Source organism: Salvelinus namaycush, chromosome 4 (genome assembly GCF_016432855.1).
Source record: "Salvelinus namaycush isolate Seneca chromosome 4, SaNama_1.0, whole genome shotgun sequence".
NCBI classification, from domain to species: Eukaryota; Metazoa; Chordata; class Actinopteri; order Salmoniformes; family Salmonidae; genus Salvelinus; species Salvelinus namaycush.
In genome coordinates this window covers 3,252,376-3,274,599 of record NC_052310.1, presented here as the reverse complement: position 1 = coordinate 3,274,599, position 22,224 = coordinate 3,252,376, and the positions used below count along the sequence as shown (strand labels likewise).

Genomic DNA, 22,224 nt, shown 5'->3' with positions numbered 1-22,224 from the left:
TGTAGTATCTCAGTAGTTAATATGTTACGTGATGACAGGTCAGTTATTCTCATGTAGTTAATATGTTACGTGATGACAGGTCAGTATAGTATCTCATGTAGTAATATGTTACGGTGACGGTCAGTATTAGTATCTCATGTAGTTAATATGTTAGTGAGACAGGTCAGTATTAGTATCTCATGTAGTTAATATGTTACGTGATGACAGGTCAGTATTAGTATCTCATGTAGTTAATATGTTACGTGATGACAGGTCAGTATCTCATGTAGTTAATATGTTACAGTTGATACAGGTCAGTAGTTAGTCTTCATGTAGTTAATATGTTACGTGAGACAGGTCAGTATAGATCTCATGTGTAATATGTTACAGTTGATGACGGTCAGTATAGTATCTCATGGAGGTAATAGTTACGTGATGACGGGTCAGTATTAGTATCTCATGTAGTTAATATGTTACGTGATGACGGGTCAGTATTAGTATCTCATGTAGTTAATATGTTACGTGATGACGGGTCAGTATTAGTATCTCATGTAGTTAATATGTTACGTGATGACGGGTCAGTATTAGTATCTCATGTAGTTAATGTTACCTGATGACGGGTCAGTATTAGTATCTCATGTAGTTAATATGTTACGTGATGACGGGTCAGTATTAGTATCTCATGTAGTTAATATGTTACGTGATGACAGGTCAGTATTAGTATGTAGTTAATATGTTACGTGATGACGGGTCAGTATTAGTATCTCATGTAGTTAATATGTTACGGGATGACTGGTCAGTATTAGTATCTCATGTAGTTAATATGTTACGTGATGACAGGTCAGTATTAGTATCTCATGTAGTTAATATGTTACGTGATGACGGGTCAGTATTAGTATCTCATGTAGTTAATATGTTACGTGATGACAGGTCAGTATTAGTATCTCGTAGTTAATATGTTAAGTGATGACTGGTCAGTATTAGTATCTCATGTAGTTAATATGTTACGTGACGACAGGTCAGTATTAGTATCTCATGTAGTTAATATGTTACGTGATGACGGGTCAGTATTAGTATCTCATGTAGTTAATATTTTACGTGAGGACAGGTCAGTATTAGTATCTCATGTAGTTAATATGTTACGTGATGACGGGTCAGTATCTCATGTAGTTAATATGTTACGTGATGACGGGTCAGTATTAGTATCTCATGTAGTTAATATGTTACATGATGACAGGTCAGTATTAGTATCTCATGTAGTTAATATGTTACGTGACGACAGGTCAGTATTAGTATCTCATGTAGTTAATATGTTACGTGATGACAGGTCAGTATTAGTATCTCATGTAGTTAATATGTTACGTGATGACGGGTCAGTATTAGTATCTCATGTAGTTAATATGTTATGTGATGACGGGTCAGTATTAGTATCTCATGTAGTTAATATGTTACGTGATGACGGGTCAGTGTTAGTATCTCATGTAGTTAATATGTTACGTGATGACAGGTCAGTATCTCATGTAGTTAATATGTTACGTGATGACAGGTCAGTATTAGTATCTCATGTAGTTAATATGTTACGTGATGACGGGTCAGTGTTAGTATCTCATGTAGTTAATATGTTACGTGATGACAGGTCAGTATCTCATGTAGTTAATATGTTACGTGATGACAGGTCAGTATTAGTATCTCATGTAGTTAATATGTTATGTGATGACGGGTCAGTGTTAGTATCTCATGTAGTTAATATGTTACGTGATGACAGGTCAGTATTAGTATCTCGTAGTTAATATGTTAAGTGACGACTGGTCAGTATTAGTATCTCATGTAGTTAATATGTTACGTGACGACAGGTCAGTATTAGTATCTCATGTAGTTAATATGTTACGTGAGGACGGGTCAGTATTAGTATCTCATGTAGTTAATATGTTACGTGATGACGGGTCAGTATTAGTATCTCATGTAGTTAATATGTTACGTGATGACGGGTCAGTATTAGTATCTCATGTAGTTAATATTTTACGTGAGGACAGGTCAGTATTAGTATCTCATGTAGTTAATATGTTACGTGATGACGGGTCAGTATCTCATGTAGTTAATATGTTACGTGATGACGGGTCAGTATTAGTATCTCATGTAGTTAATATGTTACATGATGACAGGTCAGTATTAGTATCTCATGTAGTTAATATGTTACGTGATGACAGGTCAGTATTAGTATCTCATGTAGTTAATATGTTACGTGATGACAGGTCAGTATTAGTATCTCATGTAGTTAATATGTTACATGATGACAGGTCAGTATTAGTATCTCATGTAGTTAATATGTTACATGATGACAGGTCAGTATTAGTATCTCATGTAGTTAATATGTTACATGATGACAGGTCAGTATTAGTATCTCATGTAGTTAATATGTTACATGATGACAGGTCAGTATTAGTATCTCATGTAGTTAATATGTTACGTGATGACGGGTCAGTATTAGTATCTCATGTAGTTAATATGTTACGTGATGACAGGTCAGTATTAGTATCTCATTTAGTTAATATGTTACGTGATGACAGGTCAGTATTAGTATCTCATGTAGTTAATATGTTACATGATGACAGGTCAGTATTAGTATCTCATGTAGTTAATATGTTACATGATGACAGGTCAGTATTAGTATCTCATGTAGTTAATATGTTACATGATGACAGGTCAGTATTAGTATCTCATGTAGTTAATATGTTACATGATGACAGGTCAGTATTAGTATCTCATGTAGTTAATATGTTACATGATGACAGGTCAGTATTAGTATCTCATGTAGTTAATATGTTACGTGATGACAGGTCAGTATCTCATGTAGTTAATATGTTACGTGATGACAGGTCAGTATTAGTATCTCATGTAGTTAATATGTTACGTGATGACAGGTCAGTATTAGTATCTCATGTAGTTAATATGTTACGTGATGACAGGTCAGTATTAGTATCTCATGTAGTTAATATGTTACGTGATGACGGGTCAGTATTAGTATCTCATGTAGTTAATGTTACGTGATGACAGGTCAGTATTAGTATCTCATGTAGTTAATGTTACGTGATGACAGGTCAGTATTAGTATCTCATGTAGTTAATATGTTACGTGATGACGGGTCAGTATTAGTATCTCATGTAGTTCATATGTTATGTGATGACAGGTCAGTGTTAGTATCTCATGTAGTTAATATGTTACGTGATGACGGGTCAGTATTAGTATCTCATGTAGTTAATATGTTACATGATGACAGGTCAGTATTAGTATATAATGTAGTTAATCTGTTACGTGATGACAGGTCAGTATTAGTATCTCATGTAGTTAATATGTTACATGACGACAGGTCAGTATTAGTATCTCATGTAGTTAATATGTTACGTGACGATAGGTCAGTATTAGTATATAATGTAGTTAATATGTTACGTGATGACGGGTCAGTGTTAGTATCTCATGTAGTTAATATGTTACGTGATGACGGGTCAGTGTTAGTATCTCATGTAGTTAATATGTTACGTGATGACGGGTCAGTATTAGTATCTCATGTAGTTAATATGTTACGTGATGACAGGTCAGTATTAGTATCTCATGTAGTTAATATGTTACATGATGACAGGTCAGTATTAGTATCTCATGTAGTTAATATGTTACGTGATGACAGGTCAGTATTAGTATCTCATGTAGTTAATATGTTACGTGATGACAGGTCAGTATTAGTATCTCATGTAGTTAATGTTACGTGATGACAGGTCAGTATTAGTATCTCATGTAGTTAATATGTTACGTGATGACGGGTCAGTTCTAGTATCTCATGTAGTTAATATGTTACGTGACGACAGGTCAGTATTAGTATCTCATGTAGTTAATATGTTACATGATGACGGGTCAGTGTTAGTATCTCATGTAGTTAATATGTTACGTGATGACGGGTCAGTGTTAGTATCTCATGTAGTTAATATGTTACGTGATGACGGGTCAGTATTAGTATCTCATGTAGTTAATATGTTACATGACAGAACTATCTTGTTTTTTTAACTGATATTGGTAAAAGTGCAGACACTGAAGCAGCAGAAAAGTTGAGCTGCCGTTACTCAGTTCTGGTGAGCTCCTGTCTATAGTCCAGCACTTTGCTTTATAACATGTCGTTGAGATCAAACACGAGAGCCTATAATGATGGGAGTGTCCTGTCTTCTTCTCTGCTGACCGAAGTGTAGCTGTAACGAGCTAACAACATGCTGGTCCTGCTAGCCGGGGAATGTGTCGACTGAGCCACAGCAGAGGAGCAGTTGGCAACGGGCCCCCAGGCTCACATTTCAGGAGGGTCTGAAATGGCCCTGGTCCTACGTGTGTCTAGGATGGGATCGTATAGCGTGTTACGTGTGTTTTTGGATCAAATGGCACTGAGTTGACAATGTCAAGCGGAGCTGCTTGTGAACATTGTAAAAAGATCGGAAGGAGTGGCAACATGAAGGCTGAACCAGGGCCCATTACCACGACATGCCATATGATACACAGGCATTGAATTATAGTGACTCTTCGGGATGCCAGAAGTCTCTTTGGGGTGTCTGATGTCAATATCTTTATTGGGGTTGGACTGTCCAACTGACTAATTAATGCTAAATTGTAATTATTTTCACCTCTAGGGCCTATTTATTGCCTACCTCCCTACTCGTCTACATTTGCACACACTGTACATAGATTATTCTATTTTTCTTTTCTACTGTGTTATTGACTGTACGTTTGTTTATGTGTAACTCTGTGTTGTTGTTTTTGTCACACTGCTTTGCTTTATCTTGGCCAGGTCGCAGTTGTAATTGAGAACTTGTTCTCAACTGGCCTACCTAGTTAAAGGTGAAATATATATATTTTTTAAATTAAAACCTCCCTGTCATTCAAACCCTGGGGATACTGAGAGATGCGTTTACTAGCGTTAGCACATGGTGTCATAAGTTATTAATAACCATTCAAAAAGCTGGGCAAGAGGATGGTACCCATAGCTGCAACATGTGTTGTATACGGTCAGACCGAGATTAGTTTACTAGCATTAGCACGTCACAGCGTATGTCAATCAGTAAATCAATACGATGCTAGCTGTTGCTAATTTTTAAACTAGCATTTACTAGCATTAGCATGTCACAGCATATGTCAATTAGTAAATCAATACAATGCTAGCTGTTGCTAATTTTTAAACTAGCATTTACTAGCATTAGCACGTCACAGCGTATGTCAATCAGTAAGTCAATACGATGCTAGCTGTTGCTAATTTATAAACTAGCTTTTACTAGCGTTAGCACATGGGCCGTAAGTCAACCGGTAGGCCTTAACCTGAGAAGTTTGGCTGGGATGACAAAGATGCATAGCCCTGCAACGTGCGATATGGTCAGACAGTGATTAGTTTACTAGCGTTTAAATGCGTTAGCATATTAGTGTGTTGCACCATAAGTCAATCAGTAAATCGATAGGATGCTAGCCGTTGCAAAATTTGTCACATGACGTTCCTTGGGGAGTGTGACACTGAATTCTAACATGTGTTAGGTTGTTATTTTTCTCAGTAAATAACTCACGGACACTAGAGAAGCTTAAACCAAGTTTAAATCTGCTCAAAGGTTCTGTACAGCTGTAATTCAGACAGCAAAATATTTCTCACCATCACAGTTACATACATCCCACTTAAGACACTCCTCCTTCTCTCAAATCCTTACATCTTATGGTTCAACAGAAAGAGGGTAACAGGATACCAAACCCTTATTACTCCCTTAAGGGGATCTGACCTCACCTCGTGACCTTACCTCATCCACAGATGTCCATCTGTCTTTCCTGTATCAACACGGTGCTCTCCTCCCGTCCACCCAACACATTCCAACGCCATCTGGCTTTCTACAGAAAAAAACATTAACTTCTGACATAAAACCCAGTCGTCTCTTTCACTTCTCATATTCTATGCTTCTTCTCTATCATTTATTTAATATCTCAATGTTCAAAATGTCCAATTCAACAACATGTACCACATGTACTTAGTCATCTCCAGTTATGTCTGCAGCGAGTGAACACTGTTCATCTGACAGTGTGCTGCCAAGGTTTTTACTTACACCTGTCTTGTCTTCTCAGATCCTTCACAAGAGTTTTGTGGGGCCAGGGCAAGATTAATGGCTAGGGGTCTGTAGCAACGGTTAATGTATTTTAGTGATGTGGACACCGAGGAACTTGAAGCTCTCGACCCGCTCCACTACAGCCCCGTCGATGTGAATGGGGGCGTTGGATTGGACATTGGAGGACAAATAAAAAATACTCTTCAGTCCTTCAGTCATATCCAGCCTGTTCCTCTAGTCTTGCACCTTGGTTGGACTGCCTTCAAGGGAGATGTTCCTAGCCACTGTGCTTCTGCCTCTGCATTGCTAGCTCTTTGGGGTTTTAGGCTAGGTATACATGCATGTAAAGCACTTTGACATATGCTGATGTGAAAAAGGCTTTATAAATACATGTGATTGATTGATTGACTGTCAGGTAGCTAGCTACAGTATACCGTCTTTCTCCTTAAGTCTAGTTGCTGAAGAGCAGAAGCAGGTGTCTATCCATGAGGAATTGGGAGTCATCTAAGGCCCTTTTCAGTGTCTAAGGAGGTAGCTAGATGTGCTTTCTGGGTTGTTGTTGTGCACATCTACCAGAAGCAGCTGGGCCCTGACGGTCCGCTGGGATATGCTATTCAACAGAAATAGCCTGGGCTGTCCCTCGATGCAAGGCCACTGTCCTAGAGTTGATAGTTTATGAAACCAACAAATGACAGTGGCACTCGGCTGGACGAAATGGCCAAAATATCAAATCACAATATTTTTCATATTTTTTTTATCCTATGATGGTGTTTGGTGGTATTTTATGTCTAAATATGCTTAAGTTGTAATTCTGAGTAGGTCAGGAACCTATGGTGACAACACATACATTAAAATGGGTCCCTCTCCATTCTGATTGTTCAAACTAACTTCAAACTAACTCAAACTGACCGTTCAAACTAACTCAAACTGACCGTTCAAACTAACTTAAACTGACCGTTCAAACTAACTTAAACTGACCGTTCAAACTAACTTAAACTGACCGTTCAAACTAACTTAAACTGACCGTTCAAACTAACTTAAACTGACCGTTCAAACTAACTTAAACTGACCGTTCAAACTAACTTAAACTGACCGTTCAAACTAACTTAAACTGACCGTTCAAACTAACTCAAACTGACCGTTCAAACTAACTCAAACTCAAAATCTTTCACTTTTGTCATCATTTCCACACGGTGCCACGCAGGGCTGCATGATAGATATCGGCAAACCATCTAGACCTAGTTTATTGATTTAACTTTTGGAAACATGGAAATAGAATGATTATTGTAATTCAATAGTTGTAATATAGTGGGCAGCACTTTTTTAAATACATTTTTGCTTGACATCACAACAAATGAATAACCCAGGGAGGTATTATTGTGACAGGGTAGGAACCAAAGTGTTGGTCAGAATTGAAAAACAATACACTTTTCGGTATTGATAAACCATCCCGTGGCTATTTCCAAATACTCCGGTGTATGGTATATACGGTATACCGCCCGAGCCTAGTTAGGTGAACATCATTTCATTGAAACAACAACGTTGATTCAACCAGTGTTTGGCCAGTGGGAAGAGATCCAAACGATAAAAGATCAAACTATGAAAATCGTCTTCTAGGATCGCATGGAAACTTGTTTTGTTGACATTCGGGGGTCTAGTGCTGAGCGATTAGTGCTTTTTGAGTTCCTTTTCGGTTAGATTATAACCTTTAAAAATATATATTAACCTTAAATGCATTATGTGGGTTGAATGCTGTAACAACATCGAATAAAACTATGAATAAAAGTCCCATGATGGTAGTGACTGTCCATTACTGCTCATCACTTACCATAATTTATTCAAATCACTTTACTTTAATACTATATTTCAGTTGTTGTGTTTATTACGTTTGTTTTATTTGATAACCTTAATATTTCATTCCAACTCATCTCATCTCTATAGAGCTGTTGTCTATGCTGTCTGACAAAAATCAGTATTTTAGTATTTCTTCAAAGTAAATAAAGCATATTATTTACCTTTTATGACTGCCGAGTACCAACTATCAATCACTGAGATCATGTATTTTCAGATAGAGATACTGCTCTCTCTCTCTATCCCTCTTGATTGCACATTCTTCTGTCTCTTTTATGTAGCAGATGTAAAAGAAAAACATTCCGGAGAAGTAAGGTGCGCAATGGATTATGGTCACTGTAGTTAATTATCACGTTTTCTGTGCTACAGTATGTTGAATGTTTGCCTGTTGGAAACTACAACTCCCTACTATATCAACAGTTTGGGCGGATCTGATTTATCTCTAGAGAAACTGCATTGCAATGTGCACATTTGAGCTCACAGGAAGAAATAAGAACCGAAGTTGGTTAATTAGTTATTTTAAACTTATTTTGGTTAATGTTCAGCATTATTGGGGTCACGTCCTCAAACAAGCTTGTTGTTTTGATCTAATGTTGGAATCTTTCTATTTAAGGAACGTTCCATGACACCACTTTTACCTATGGGACAGACTACTCTGATCTTAAAGTGATAGTCCACTTTTACCTATGGGACAGACTACTCTGATCTTAAAGTGATAGTCCACTTTTACCTATGGGACAGACTACTCTGATCTTAAAGTGATAGTCCACTTTTACCTATGGGACAGACTACTCTGATCTTAAAGTGATAGTCCACTTTTACCTATGGGACAGACTACTCTGATCTTAAAGTGATAGTCCACTTTTACCTATGGGACAGACTACTCTGATCTTAAAGTGATAGTCCACTTTTACCTATGGGACAGACTACTCTGATCTTAAAGTGATAGTCCACTTTTACCTATGGGACAGACTACTCTGATCTTAAAGTGATAGTCCACTTTTACCTATGGGACAGACTACTCTGATCTTAAAGTGATAGTCCACTTTTACCTATGGGACAGACTACTCTGATCTTAAAGTGATAGTCCACTTTTACCTATGGGACAGACTACTCTGATCTTAAAGTGATAGTCCACTTTTACCTATGGGACAGACTACTCTGATCTTAAAGTGATAGTCCACTTTTACCTATGGGACAGACTACTCTGATCTTAAAGTGATAGTCCACTTTTACCTATGGGACAGTTAGTACTTAAACCTGAAGTATTTTCATCTAGTTTGAAGATGTTCCTATCACTGCTAAGATGATTTTGTAACCAATAGATGTTAAAGAGACAGCCAGACAGGAAGTCTCTGTGGTAGTAGAGGTTCATATAGATGTTGAAGAGACAGGAAGTCTCTGTGGTAGTAGAGGTTCATGTAGATGTTGAAGAGACAGGAAGTCTCTGTGGTAGTAGAGGTTCATATAGATGAGTGGGTTTTGCTCAGTCAGAAAGGTTAGAACAGGGGTGTCCAACAAAAAGCCGCAGGTCCGGGAGCAGTGAAATATTGGAGTATTTGGATAGCAGAGTATTTCTTGTGGATTTTGACAGCAAGGCAATTTAACCAATTTTGAAAGGCAACTCTCCGGACCTCGGTGAAGACTGAAAGTTGCCCCCAGGCAAAAAGAGTTTGATAGCCCAAAGAGTGGTCAGAGCAGGACCGGAGGGTTAGTTCATAGGGCCCGGTTTGTCCCTGTTGTGTGTGTCTGTAAGTGGAGTCTAATAACTGCCATCAAAGTTGAGTGGCTAAGTGGGGTGATCAGAAGTGCCCTGTCGTTAGGGCGATAGTGGCCTCGGCGACAAACTGTTGTGGCCTCTTGTCAACAGTGGTGCACAGGCCCATCTAATCTGAAGAAGAGTGTGTGTGTGTTCCTGCTGCTTGCATATTTTCACACACTCCTTCCTCCTTTACGGTGTTAGGTGATATGTTCTCTCCCCCGTCTCTCTCCCTCCCCCCTCTCTCTGCCCTACCCCCCTCTCTCTCGCCCTACCCCCCTCTCTCTCTCTCTCCTTCCCCCCTCTCTCTCTCTCTCCTTCCCCCCTCTCTCTCTCTCTCTCTCCTTCCCCTCTCTCTCTCTCTCTCTCCTTCCCCCTCTCTCTCTCCCTCCCCCCTCTCTCTCTGGTGTGATGTACAGTACTTAGCCTCGGTGTGATATTAATTGAGTTGGAAGACTGACTGACCTGTTGACTGACCTGTTGACTGACCTGTTGACTGACCTGTTGACTGACCGGTTGACTGACCGGTTGACTGACCGGTTGACTGACCGGTTGACTGACCGGTTGACTGACCGGTTGACTGACCGGTTGACTGACCTGTTGACTGACCGGTTGACTGACCTGTTGACTCACTGGTTGACTGACCTGTTGACTGACCTGTTGACTGACCTGTTGACTGACTGGTTGACTGACTGGTTGACTGACTGGTTGACTGACCGGTAGACTGGTAGACAGACAGACAGACTGACTGACCGGTAGACTGGTAGACAGACAGACTGACTGACCGGTAGACTGGTAGACAGACAGACTGACTGACCAGTAGACTGGTAGACAGACTGACTGACCGGTAGACTGGTAGACAGACTGACTGACCGGTAGACTGGTAGACAGACTGACTGACCGGTAGACTGGTAGACAGACTGACTGACCGGTAGACTGGTAGATATATAGATCAGTAGACACAGTTGAAGTCGGAAGTTTACATACACTTAGGTTGGAGTCATTAAAACTCGTTTTTCAACCACTCCACAAATTTCTTTTTAACAAACTATAGTTTTGGCAAGTTGGTTAGGACATCTACTTTGTACATGACACAAGTAATTTTTCCAACAATTGTTTACAGACAGTTATTTCACTTATAATTCACTGTATCACAATTCCAGTGGGTCAGAAGTTTACACACACTAAGTTGACTGTGCCTTTAAAAAGCTTGGAAAATTCCATAAAATTATGTCATGGCTTTAGAAGCTTCTGATAGGCTGTTCATCTGTACAAACAATAGTACGCAAGTATAAATGCCATGGGACCACGCAGCCGTCATACCGCTCAGGAAGGAGACGCGTTCTGTCTCCTAGAGATGAACATACTTTGGTGCGAAAAGTGCAACTCAATCCCAGAACAACAGCAAAGGACCTTGTGAAGATGCTGGAGGAAACGGGTACAAAAGTATCTATATCCACAGTAAAATGAGTTCTATATTGACATAACCTGGAAGGGCGCTCAGCAAGGAAGAAGCCACTGCTCCAAAAAAAGCCAGACTATGATTTGCAGCTGCATATGGGGACAAAGATCGTACTTTTTGGAGAAATATCCTCTGGTCTGATGAAACAAAAATAGTACTGTTTGGCCATAGTGACCATCGTTATGTTTGTAGGAAAAAGGGGGAGGCTTGCAAGCCAAAGAACACCATCCCAACTGTGAAGCACGGGGGTGGCAGCATCATGTTGTGGGGGTGCTTTGCTGCAGGAGGGACTGGTGCACTTCACAAAATAGATGGCATCATGAGGGAGGAAAATTATGTGGATATATTGAAGCAACATCTCAAGACATCAGTCAGGAAGTTTAAGCTTGGTCGCAAATGGACAAAGACCCCAAGCATACTTCCAAAGTTGTGGAAAAATGGCTTAAGGACAACAAAGTCAAGGTATCAAAGCCCTGACCTCAATCCCATAGAAAAATTGTGGGCAGAACTGAAAAAGCGTGTGCGAGCAAAGAGGCCTACAAACCTGACTCAGTTACACCAGCTCTGTCAGGAGGAATGGGCCAAAATTCACCCAACTTATTGTGGGAAGCTTGTAGAAGGCTACCCAAAACGTTTGACCCAAGTTAAACAATTTAAAGGCAATGCTACCAAATACTAATTGAGTGTATGTAAACTTCTGACCCGCTGGGAATGTGATGAACGAAATAAAAGCTGAAATAATAAATCATTCTCTACTATTATTCTGACATTTCACATTCTTAAAATAAAGTGGTGATCCTAACTGACCTAAAACAGGGAATCTTTACGAGGTTTAAATGTCAGCAATTTTGAAAAACCGAGTTTAAATGTATTTGGCCAAGGTGTATGTAAACTTCCCACTTCAACTGTAGATAGATAGAGATAGGTCGGTAGGTAGATCAATCAGTAGATTGCTCGGTAGATAGGTCGGTAGGTAGATCGATCAGTAGATAGATCACTAGGTAGGTAGGTAGGTAGATCGATCAGTAGATAGATCGATAGGTAGGTAGGTAGATCAGTAGGTAGGTAGGTGGGTAGATCAGTAGATAGATCGATCAGTAGATAGATCGCTAGGTAGGTAGGTAGGTAGATCGATCAGTAGATAGATCGATAGATAGGTCGGTAGGTAGATCGATCAGTAGATAGATCGCTAGGTAGGTAGGTAGATCAGTAGGTAGGTAGGTGGGTAGATCAGTAGATAGATCGATCAGTAGATAGATCGCTAGGTAGGTAGGTAGATCAGTAGGTAGGTAGGTGGGTAGATCAGTAGATAGATCGATCAGTAGATAGGTAGGTAGGTAGATCGATCGATCAGTAGATAGGTAGGTAGGTAGGTAGGTAGATCGATCAGTAGATAGATCGGTAGGTAGATCGATCAGTAGATAGATCGGTAGATAGGTCGGTAGGTAGATCGATCAGTAGATAGGTAGGTAGATCAGTAGGTAGGTAGGTGGGTAGATCAGTAGATAGATCGATCAGTAGATAGGTAGGTAGATCAGTAGGTAGGTAGGTAGGTGGGTAGATCAGTAGATAGATCGATCAGTAGATAGATCGATCAGTAGATAGATCGATCAGTAGATAGATCGGTAGGTAGATCAGTAGATAGATCGATCAGTAGATAGGTAGGTAGATCAGTAGGTAGGTCGGTAGGTAGATCAGTAGGTAGGTAGGTAGGTGGGTAGATCAGTAGATAGATCGATCAGTAGATAGATCGATCAGTAGATAGATCGGTAGGTAGATTGATCAGTAGATAGGTAGGTAGATCAGTAGGTAGGTAGGTGGGTAGATCAGTAGATAGATCGATCAGTAGATAGGTAGGTAGATCAGTAGGTAGGTCGGTAGGTAGATCAGTAGGTAGGTAGGTAGGTGGGTAGATCAGTAGATAGATCGATCAGTAGATAGATCGATCAGTAGATAGATCGATCAGTAGATAGGTAGGTAGGTAGGTAGATCGATCGGTAGGTAGGTAGGTAGGTAGGTAGGTAGGTAGGTAGGTAGGTAGGTAGGTAGGTAGGTAGGTAGGTAGGTAGGTAGATCGATCAGTAGATCGATCAGTAGATCGATCAGTAGATCGATCAGTAGATCGATCAGTAGATAGATCAGTAGATAGATCGATCGGTAGGTAGGTAGATAGATCGATCAGTAGATATATAGATCAGTAGTTAGGTAGGTAGGTAGGTCGATCAGCAGATAGATAGATAGATAGATAGATCAGTAAATAGATAGATAGATAGATAGATCGATAGATAGATAGATAGATAGATCAGTAAATAGATAGATGGATCAGTAGATAGGTAGATCGATAGATATAGGTAGGTAGATAGATAGATAGATAGATAGATAGATAGATAGATAGATAGATAGATAGATAGATAGATCAGTAAATAGATAGATGGATCAGTAGATAGGTAGATCGATAGATATAGGTAGGTAGGTAGATAGATAGATAGATAGTAAATGTAAACGTTACTAATCCTGTCCTGGATTGCTGCAGGCTCAGACTCTCTTTCATCACTGAGTGACAGCTGTGTGTGTTCATCGCCTCCATCCCTTCCCTAGTCCCTGCTCTACAGAGGGAGTTGCTCTGTTGATATATTTATACACACAACTTTTACCCATGACCTCATATTTGGTTTTAAAATGGGAAGTGGTTTTAAAATGAGGTTGTCTGCTCATTGAAATGACTGCTTTAGAGTAGATAAAGCTCTTATATACTTCATACTTCTACCTCTTATATACTCCTCTCATATGTAGAATAGAACAGCCTACCACCACTTATGTCTGACACCGTGACACACACTTCCTGTGTGGGAATCAGTTTAACATCAAGTGTAGTTCTCTGAATGTGTCAGTTTAATGTTGTGGGCTTTGATATCTGCATCGAATATGTTTATCTTTAGAAAGGATGTAAATATTTGTTGGAGGCATTTTGGTACATAGTACGGCCTAGGGCTGCCACCAATGACCGTATAACCATGTAACCCAAGGTTTTGGATGAAGACCGTCATGAAAATGAAACAAGCATCATAAAGAAATGAAAACTAAAAACAGCTGAATGAAGACGGGACGGCCAGGAAACTGAGTTGCCCCTTGCTGAAACAAGCATCATAAAGAAATGAAAACTAAAAACAGCTGAATGAAGACGGGACGGCCAGGAAACTGAGTTGCCCCTTGCTGAAACAAGCATCATAAAGAAATGAAAACTAAAAACAGCTGAATGAAGACGGGACGGCCAGGAAACTGAGTTGCCCCTTGCTGAAACAAGCATCATAAAGAAATGAAAACTAAAAACAGCTGAATGAAGACGGGACGGCCAGGAAACTGAGTTGCCCCTTGCTGAAACAAGCATCATAAAGAAATGAAAACTAAAAACAGCTGAATGAAGACGGGACGGCCAGGAAACTGAGTTGCCCCTTGCTGAAACAAGCATCATAAAGAAATGAAAACTAAAAACAGCTGAATGAAGACGGGACGGCCAGGAAACTGAGTTGCCCCTTGCTGAAACAAGCATGCTGTTGTGTCAAATGATAGAGTGGGCTTAGATGGGTACACTTCCTGCTTTTACTTCCTGCCTTCACTTCCTGTGGGTACATTCGCAATGGCTGCCAGTCCACCCATTATGCCATCACTGACTTGAATGGGGACACCTGTTCTATTCTTTCTGTTTCTATGGCAGCACATGCAGTCAGGCGCAGAGGAGAAAATATGCCTAAAAAATGAATAAAACATTTGCTATTCGAATAGTTAAGGTGACCACGGTCATTTGGCTAGCTAATTACTGTCATCAAAATTCCATGACCATGACGGCCTAAGCGCCACCACTAACCTGGGGTGACAGGAAGTGGTTGGGAAGCTCTTATGGTTTGGTTTTACTTAGTCCTCTTCATCCCGGGTGGGACAGACACACTGTTCTAACGGTTCTGTCACTGTTCTAACAGTTCTGTCACTGTTCTAACAGTTCTGTCACTGTTCTAACGGTTCTGTCACTCTTCTAACGGTTCTGTCACTCTTCTAACGGTTCTGTCACTCTTCTAACGGTTCTGTCACTGTTCTGATGGGTTCTGTCACTGTTCTGATGGGTTCTGTCACTGTTCTAACGGTTCTGTCACTGTTTTGACGGGTTCTGTCGCTGTTCTAACGGTTCTGTCACTGTTCTAACGGTTCTGTCACTGTTCTGACGGTTCTGTCACTGTTCTGACGTTCTGTCACTGTTCTAAGGGTTCTGTCACTGTTCTAAGGGTTCTGTCACTGTTTTGATGGTTCTGTCACTGTTTTGACGGTTCTGTCACTGTTTTGACATGTTCTGTCATTGTTCTAACGGTTCTGTCACTGTTCTAAGGGTTCTGTCACTGTTCTGACGGTTCGTTCTGTCACGGTCCTGACTGTTCTCTCCTCTCCCCCCATCAGGACCAGCCTGTCAGGAGAGCACATGGTCTGCGGTCAGCCTCCCGCTCTGCACTGTTCACCCAGCCTCCCACCAGCCTCTCAACCGCCCTCTCAACCCAGGTTAGTAGTACTGCTGGGTGGGTGTGACATGAGAGTGTGTGTGTGACATGAGAGTGTGTGTGTTTCAGTGAGTAATGGTGTGTGTGTCCCATGTCGTGTCCGCTGTCTAATCTACTGTAAGAAACAGAGAGAATCTTACTGACTCTCATCTACTTCTGAGTGGATTGGAGTCAGAATGCTAGCTGGGATACCTCTCTGTAGACATCATCCATCTGTAGGCCTCTTCAGCCTCCATTAGAGTCAGAATGGAGAGGCCTCGCTAGCTGGGATGTCTCTTTGAGGACATCATCCATCTGTAGGCCTCCACAGCCTCCATTAGAGTCAGAATGGAGAGGCCTCGCTAGCTGGGATGTCTCTTTGAGGACATCATCCATCTGTAGGCCTCCACAGCCTCCATTAGAGTCAGAATGGAGAGGCCTCGCTAGCTGGGATGTCTCTTTGAGGACATCATCCATCTCTAGGCCTCTTCAGCTTCCATTAGAGTCAGAATGCTAGCTGGGATGTCTCTTTGAGGACATCATCCATCTCTAGGCCTCTTCAGCTTCCATTAGAGTCAGAATGCTAGCTGGGATGTCTCTTTGAGGACATCATCCATCTCTAGGCCTCCGCCGCAAACTGCAGATGTTATACTCCTGCTCCTTTGGAAGTGTGTGTGACGCGGGGTGTGTGTGTGACGCGGGGTGTGTGTGTGACGCGGGGTGTGTGTGTGACGCGGGGTGTGTGTGTGACGCGGGGTGTGTGTGTGTGTGTAATTGGACGGCGCCATAGAGATTACATTCTCATCACTAGGAGTTGATCTGGAACACAGTTACAGCAGACTGACTACAGCAGACTGACTACAGCAGACTGACTACAGCAGACTGACTACAGCAGACTGACTACAGCAGACTGACTACAGCAGACTGACTACAGCAGACTAACTACATACAGTAGACTGACTACAGCAGACTGACTACAGTAGACTGACTACAGTAGACTGACTACAGCAGACTGACTACAGCAGACTAACTACATACAGTAGACTGACTACAGTAGACTAACTACATACAGTAGACTGACTACAGCAGACTGACTACAGCAGACTGACTACAGCAGACTGACTACAGCAGACTGACTACAGCAGACTGACTACAGCAGACTAACTACATACAGTAGACTGACTACAGCAGACTGACTACAGCAGACTAACTACATACAGTAGACTGACTACAGCAGACTGACTACAGCAGACTGACTACAGCAGACTGACTACAGCAGACTGACTACAGCAGACTGACTACAGCAGACTAACTACATACAGTAGACTGACTACAGCAGACTGACTACAGCAGACTAACTACATACAGTAGACTGACTACAGTAGACTAACTACATACAGTAGACTGACTACAGCAGACTGACTACAGCAGACTGACTACAGCAGACTGACTACAGCAGACTGACTACAGCAGACTGACTACATACAGCAGACTGACTACATACAGCAGACTGACTACATACAGCAGACTGACTACATACAGCAGACTGACTACATACAGCAGACTGACTACAGTAGACTGACTACAGTAGACTGACTACAGCAGACTGACTACAGCAGACTGACTACAGCAGACTGACTACAGCAGACTAACTACATACAGTAGACTGACTACAGCAGACTAACTACATACAGTAGACTGACTACAGCAGACTGACTACAGTAGACTGACTACAGCAGACTGACTACAGCAGACTGACTACAGCAGACTGACTACAGCAGACTGACTACAGCAGACTAACTACATACAGTAGACTGACTACAGCAGACTAACTACATACAGTAGACTGACTACAGCAGACTAACTACATACAGTAGACTGACTACAGCAGACTAACTACATACAGTAGACTGACTACAGCAGACTGACTACAGTAGACTGACTACATACAGTAGACTGACTACAGTAGACTGACTACAGCAGACTGACTACAGCAGACTGACTACAGCAGACTGACTACAGTAGACTGACTACAGCAGACTAACTACATACAGTAGACTGACTACAGTAGACTAACTACATACAGTAGACTGACTACAGCAGACTGACTACAGCAGACTGACTACAGCAGACTGACTACAGCAGACTGACTACAGCAGACTGACTACATACAGTAGACTGACTACATACAGTAGACTGACTACATACAGCAGACTGACTACATACAGCAGACTGACTACATACAGCAGACTGACTACATACAGCAGACTGACTACATACAGCAGACTGACTACATACAGCAGACTGACTACATACAGCAGACTGACTACATACAGCAGACTGACTACATACAGCAGACTGACTACATACAGTAGACTGACTACAGCAGACTGACTACAGCAGACTAACTACAGTAGACTAACTACATACAGCAGACTGACTACAGCAGACTGACTACAGTAGACTGACTACAGTAGACTAACTACAGCAGGGAGGACCGTGTCGGCTACAGTAGACTGACTACAGTAGACTGACTACAGTAGACTGACTACAGTAGACTGACTACAGCAGACTGACTACAGCAGACTAACTACATACAGTAGACTGACTACAGTAGACTGACTACAGTAGACTGACTACAGCAGACTGACTACAGCAGACTGACTACATACAGCAGACTGACTACATACAGCAGACTGACTACATACAGCAGACTGACTACATACAGCAGACTGACTACATACAGCAGACTGACTACAGCAGACTGACTACAGTAGACTGACTACAGCAGACTGACTACAGCAGACTGACTACAGCAGACTAACTACATACAGCAGACTGACTACAGTAGACTGACTACAGCAGACTGACTACAGCAGACTGACTACAGCAGACTGACTACAGCAGACTGACTACAGCAGACTGACTACATACAGCAGACTGACTACATACAGCAGACTGACTACATACAGCAGACTGACTACATACAGCAGACTAACTACATACAGTAGACTAACTACATACAGTAGACTAACTACATACAGTAGACTAACTACAGCAGACAGAGGGGAGGACCGTGTCGGCTACAGTAGACTGACTACAGCAGACAGAGGGGAGGACCGTGTCGGCTACAGTAGACTGACTACAGCAGACAGAGGGGAGGACCGTGTCGGCTACAGTAGACTGACTACAGCAGACTGACTACATACAGTAGACTAACTACATACAGTAGACTAACTACATACAGTAGACTAACTACAGCAGACAGAGGGGAGGACCGTGTCAGCTACAGCAGACAGAGGGGAGGACCGTGTCAGCTACAGCAGACAGAGGGGAGGACCGTGTCAGCTACAGCAGACAGAGGGGAGGACCGTGTCAGCTACAGCAGACAGAGGGGAGGACCGTGTCAGCTACAGCAGACAGAGGGGAGGACCGTGTCAGCTACAGCAGACAGAGGGGAGGACCGTGTCAGCTACAGCAGACAGAGGGGAGGACCGTGTCGGCTACAGCAGACAGAGGGGAGGACCGTGTCGGCTACAGCAGACAGAGGGGAGGACCGTGTCGGCTACAGTAGACTGACTACAGCAGACAGATGGAATGTCCTGGTGTGTGTTCAAGATGTGTTAGTCGTATATACTGGATAGATACAGTATACAGCACCTACCGGACTGCTGACTGCAGGTTCCTTCTGGACAATAAGACATAATAAAAGATAAGAATACGAACATAAAGTAAATATCTCAGTAGAATATAATAAACATTTTAGCATCAGTATAAAACAGGAAGGCACAATTTATAGTCCGATATTTACACGTGTTTTGGTGAAAGGGGGAATAAATTGTGCAGTATTTTACAACCATAAAAGAGTCTGCTAGCAGCAGTTGTGATGCGTGGGGCTGCCATTCAATAGTAGGAAGGAGTTATTTTGTACACAGTGGATGTGTGTGGGTGGATGTGTGGGTGGATGTGTCTATGTGTGGGTGGATGTGTCTGTATGTGGGTCGATGTGTGGGTGGATGTATCTGTGGGTGGGTGGATGTGTGGGTGGATGTGTCTGTATGTGGGTGGATGTGTCTGTATGTGGGTCGATGTGTGGGTGGATGTATCTGTGGGTGGGTGGATGTGTCTGTATGTGGGTCGATGTGTGGGTGGATGTGTCTGTATGTGGGTCGATGTGTGGGTGGATGTATCTGTGTGTGGGTGGATGTGTCTATGTGTGGGTGGATGTGTGGGTGGATGTGTGGGTGGATGTGTCTGTGTGTGGGTGGATGTGTGGGTGGATGTGTGGATGTGGATGGATGTGTCTGTGTGTGGGTGGATATGTCTGTGTGGGTGGATGTGTCTGTGTGTGGGTGGATATGTCTGTGTGGGTGGATGTGTCTGTGTGTGGGTGGATGTGTGGGTGGATGTGTCTATGTGTGGGTGGATGTGTGGGTGGATGTGTCTGTGTGTGGATGGATATGTCTGTGTGGGTGGATGTGTCTGTGTGTGGGTGGATGTGTCTGTATGTGGGTGGATGTGTGGGTGGATGTGTCTGTGTGTGGGTGGATGTGTCTGTGTGTGGATGGATATGTCTGTGTGGGTGGATGTGTCTGTGTGTGGGTGGATGTGTCTATGTGTGGGTGGATGTGTCTGTGTGGATGGATATGTCTGTGTGGGTGGATGTGTCTGTGTGTGGGTGGATGTGTCTGTATGTGGGTGGATGTGTGGGTGGATGTGTCTGTGTGTGGGTGGATGTGTCTGCGTGTGGGTGGATGTGTGGGTGGATGTGTCTGTGTGTGGGTGGATGTGTGGGTGGATGTGGGTCTGTGGATGGATGTGTCTGTGTGTGGGTGGATATGTCTGTGTGGGTGGATGTGTCTGTGTGGATGGATATGTCTGTGTGGGTGGATGTGTCTGTGTGTGGGTGGATGTGTCTGTATGTGGGTGGATGTGTGGGTGGATGTGTCTGTGTGTGGGTGGATGTGTCTGCGTGTGGGTGGATGTGTGGGTGGATGTGTCTGTGTGTGGGTGGATGTGTGGGTGGATGTGGGTCTGTGGATGGATGTGTCTGTGTGTGGGTGGATATGTCTGTGTGGGTGGATATGTCTGTGTGTGGGTGGATGTGTGTGGGTGGATGTGTCTGTGTGTGGGTGGATGTGTTTGTGTATATAACTGTGGATGTGGATGTGCATATAACTGTGTGGGTGGATGTGCATATAACTGTGTGGGTGGATGTGGGTCTGTGGATGTGCATATAACTGTGTGGGTGGATGTGTATATAACTGTGTGGGTGGATGTGCATATAACTGTGTGGGTGGATGTGTATATAACTGTGTGGGTGGATGTGTATATAACTGTGTGGGTGGATGTGGGTCTGTGGATGTGCATATAACTGTGTGGGTGGATGTGTATATAACTGTGTGGGTGGATGTGTATATAACTGTGTGGGTGGATGTGCATATAACTGTGTGGGTGGATGTGGGTCTGTGGATGTGCATATAACTGTGTGGGTGGATGTGTATATAACTGTGTGGGTGGATGTGCATATAACTGTGTGGGTGGATGTGTATATAACTGTGTGGGTGGATGTGTATATAACTGTGTGGGTGGATGTGCATATAACTGTGTGGGTGGATGTGTATATAACTGTGTGGGTGGATGTGTATATAACTGTGTGGGTGGATGTGTATATAACTGGGTGGGTGGATGTGGATATAACTGTGTGGGTGGATGTGTATATAACTGTGTGGGTATATACCTGTGTGGGTGGATGTGTATATAACTGTGTGGGTGGATGTGTATATAACTGTGTGGGTGGATGTGTATATACCTGTGTGGGTATATACCTGTGTGGGTGGATGTGTATATAACTGGGTGGGTGGATGTGGATATAACTGTGTGGGTGGATGTGTATATAACTGTGTGGGTATATACCTGTGTGGGTGGATGTGTATATAACTGTGTGGGTGGATGTGTATATAACTGTGTGGGTGGATGTGTATATAACTGTGTGGGTGGATGTGTATATACCTGTGTGGGTGGATGTGTATATAACTGTGTGGGTGGATGTGTATATAACTGTGTGGGTGGATGTGTATATAACTGTGTGGGTGGATGTGTATATAACTGTGTGGGTGGATGTGTATATAACTGTGTGGGTGGATGTGGATATAACTGTGTGGGTGGATGTGGGTCTGTGGATGTGCATATAATTGTGTGGGTGCAGGATCCAGTTGCAGAGGATGGTGTCCAGACCTCGGGTTCTGAGCTTGGTGATGACCTTGGAGGGAACAATAGTGTTGAATGCTGAACTGTAGTCAATGAACAGCATTCTGACATGGCTGTTCCTCTTGTCCAGATTTGTTACGGCCGTGTGAATAGCGGGGGAAATGGCATCTTCCGTGGATCTGTTGGTATTATCTGGTGTTTGACAGGATGTTGGCACTTCCTGGTATTATCTGGTGTTTGACAGGATGTTGGGATTTCCTGGTTTTATCTGGTGTTTGACAGGATGTTGGCACTTCCTGGTATTATCTGGTGTTTGACAGGATGTTGGCA

At 42.4% G+C, this 22,224-nt stretch overlaps 1 protein-coding gene across 1 annotated transcript in view; it reads left to right on the top strand.

The window, feature by feature from the left end:
* Positions 1 to 22,224, top strand: part of mcu (mitochondrial calcium uniporter) — a 156,648-nt gene that overhangs the window by 72,547 nt on the left and 61,877 nt on the right. Inside the window, exon 2 of the mRNA XM_038990995.1 lies at positions 15,608 to 15,706. Within this exon, the coding sequence (XP_038846923.1) occupies positions 15,608 to 15,706 (99 nt within the window). The remainder of the gene's footprint in view (positions 1 to 15,607; positions 15,707 to 22,224) is intronic.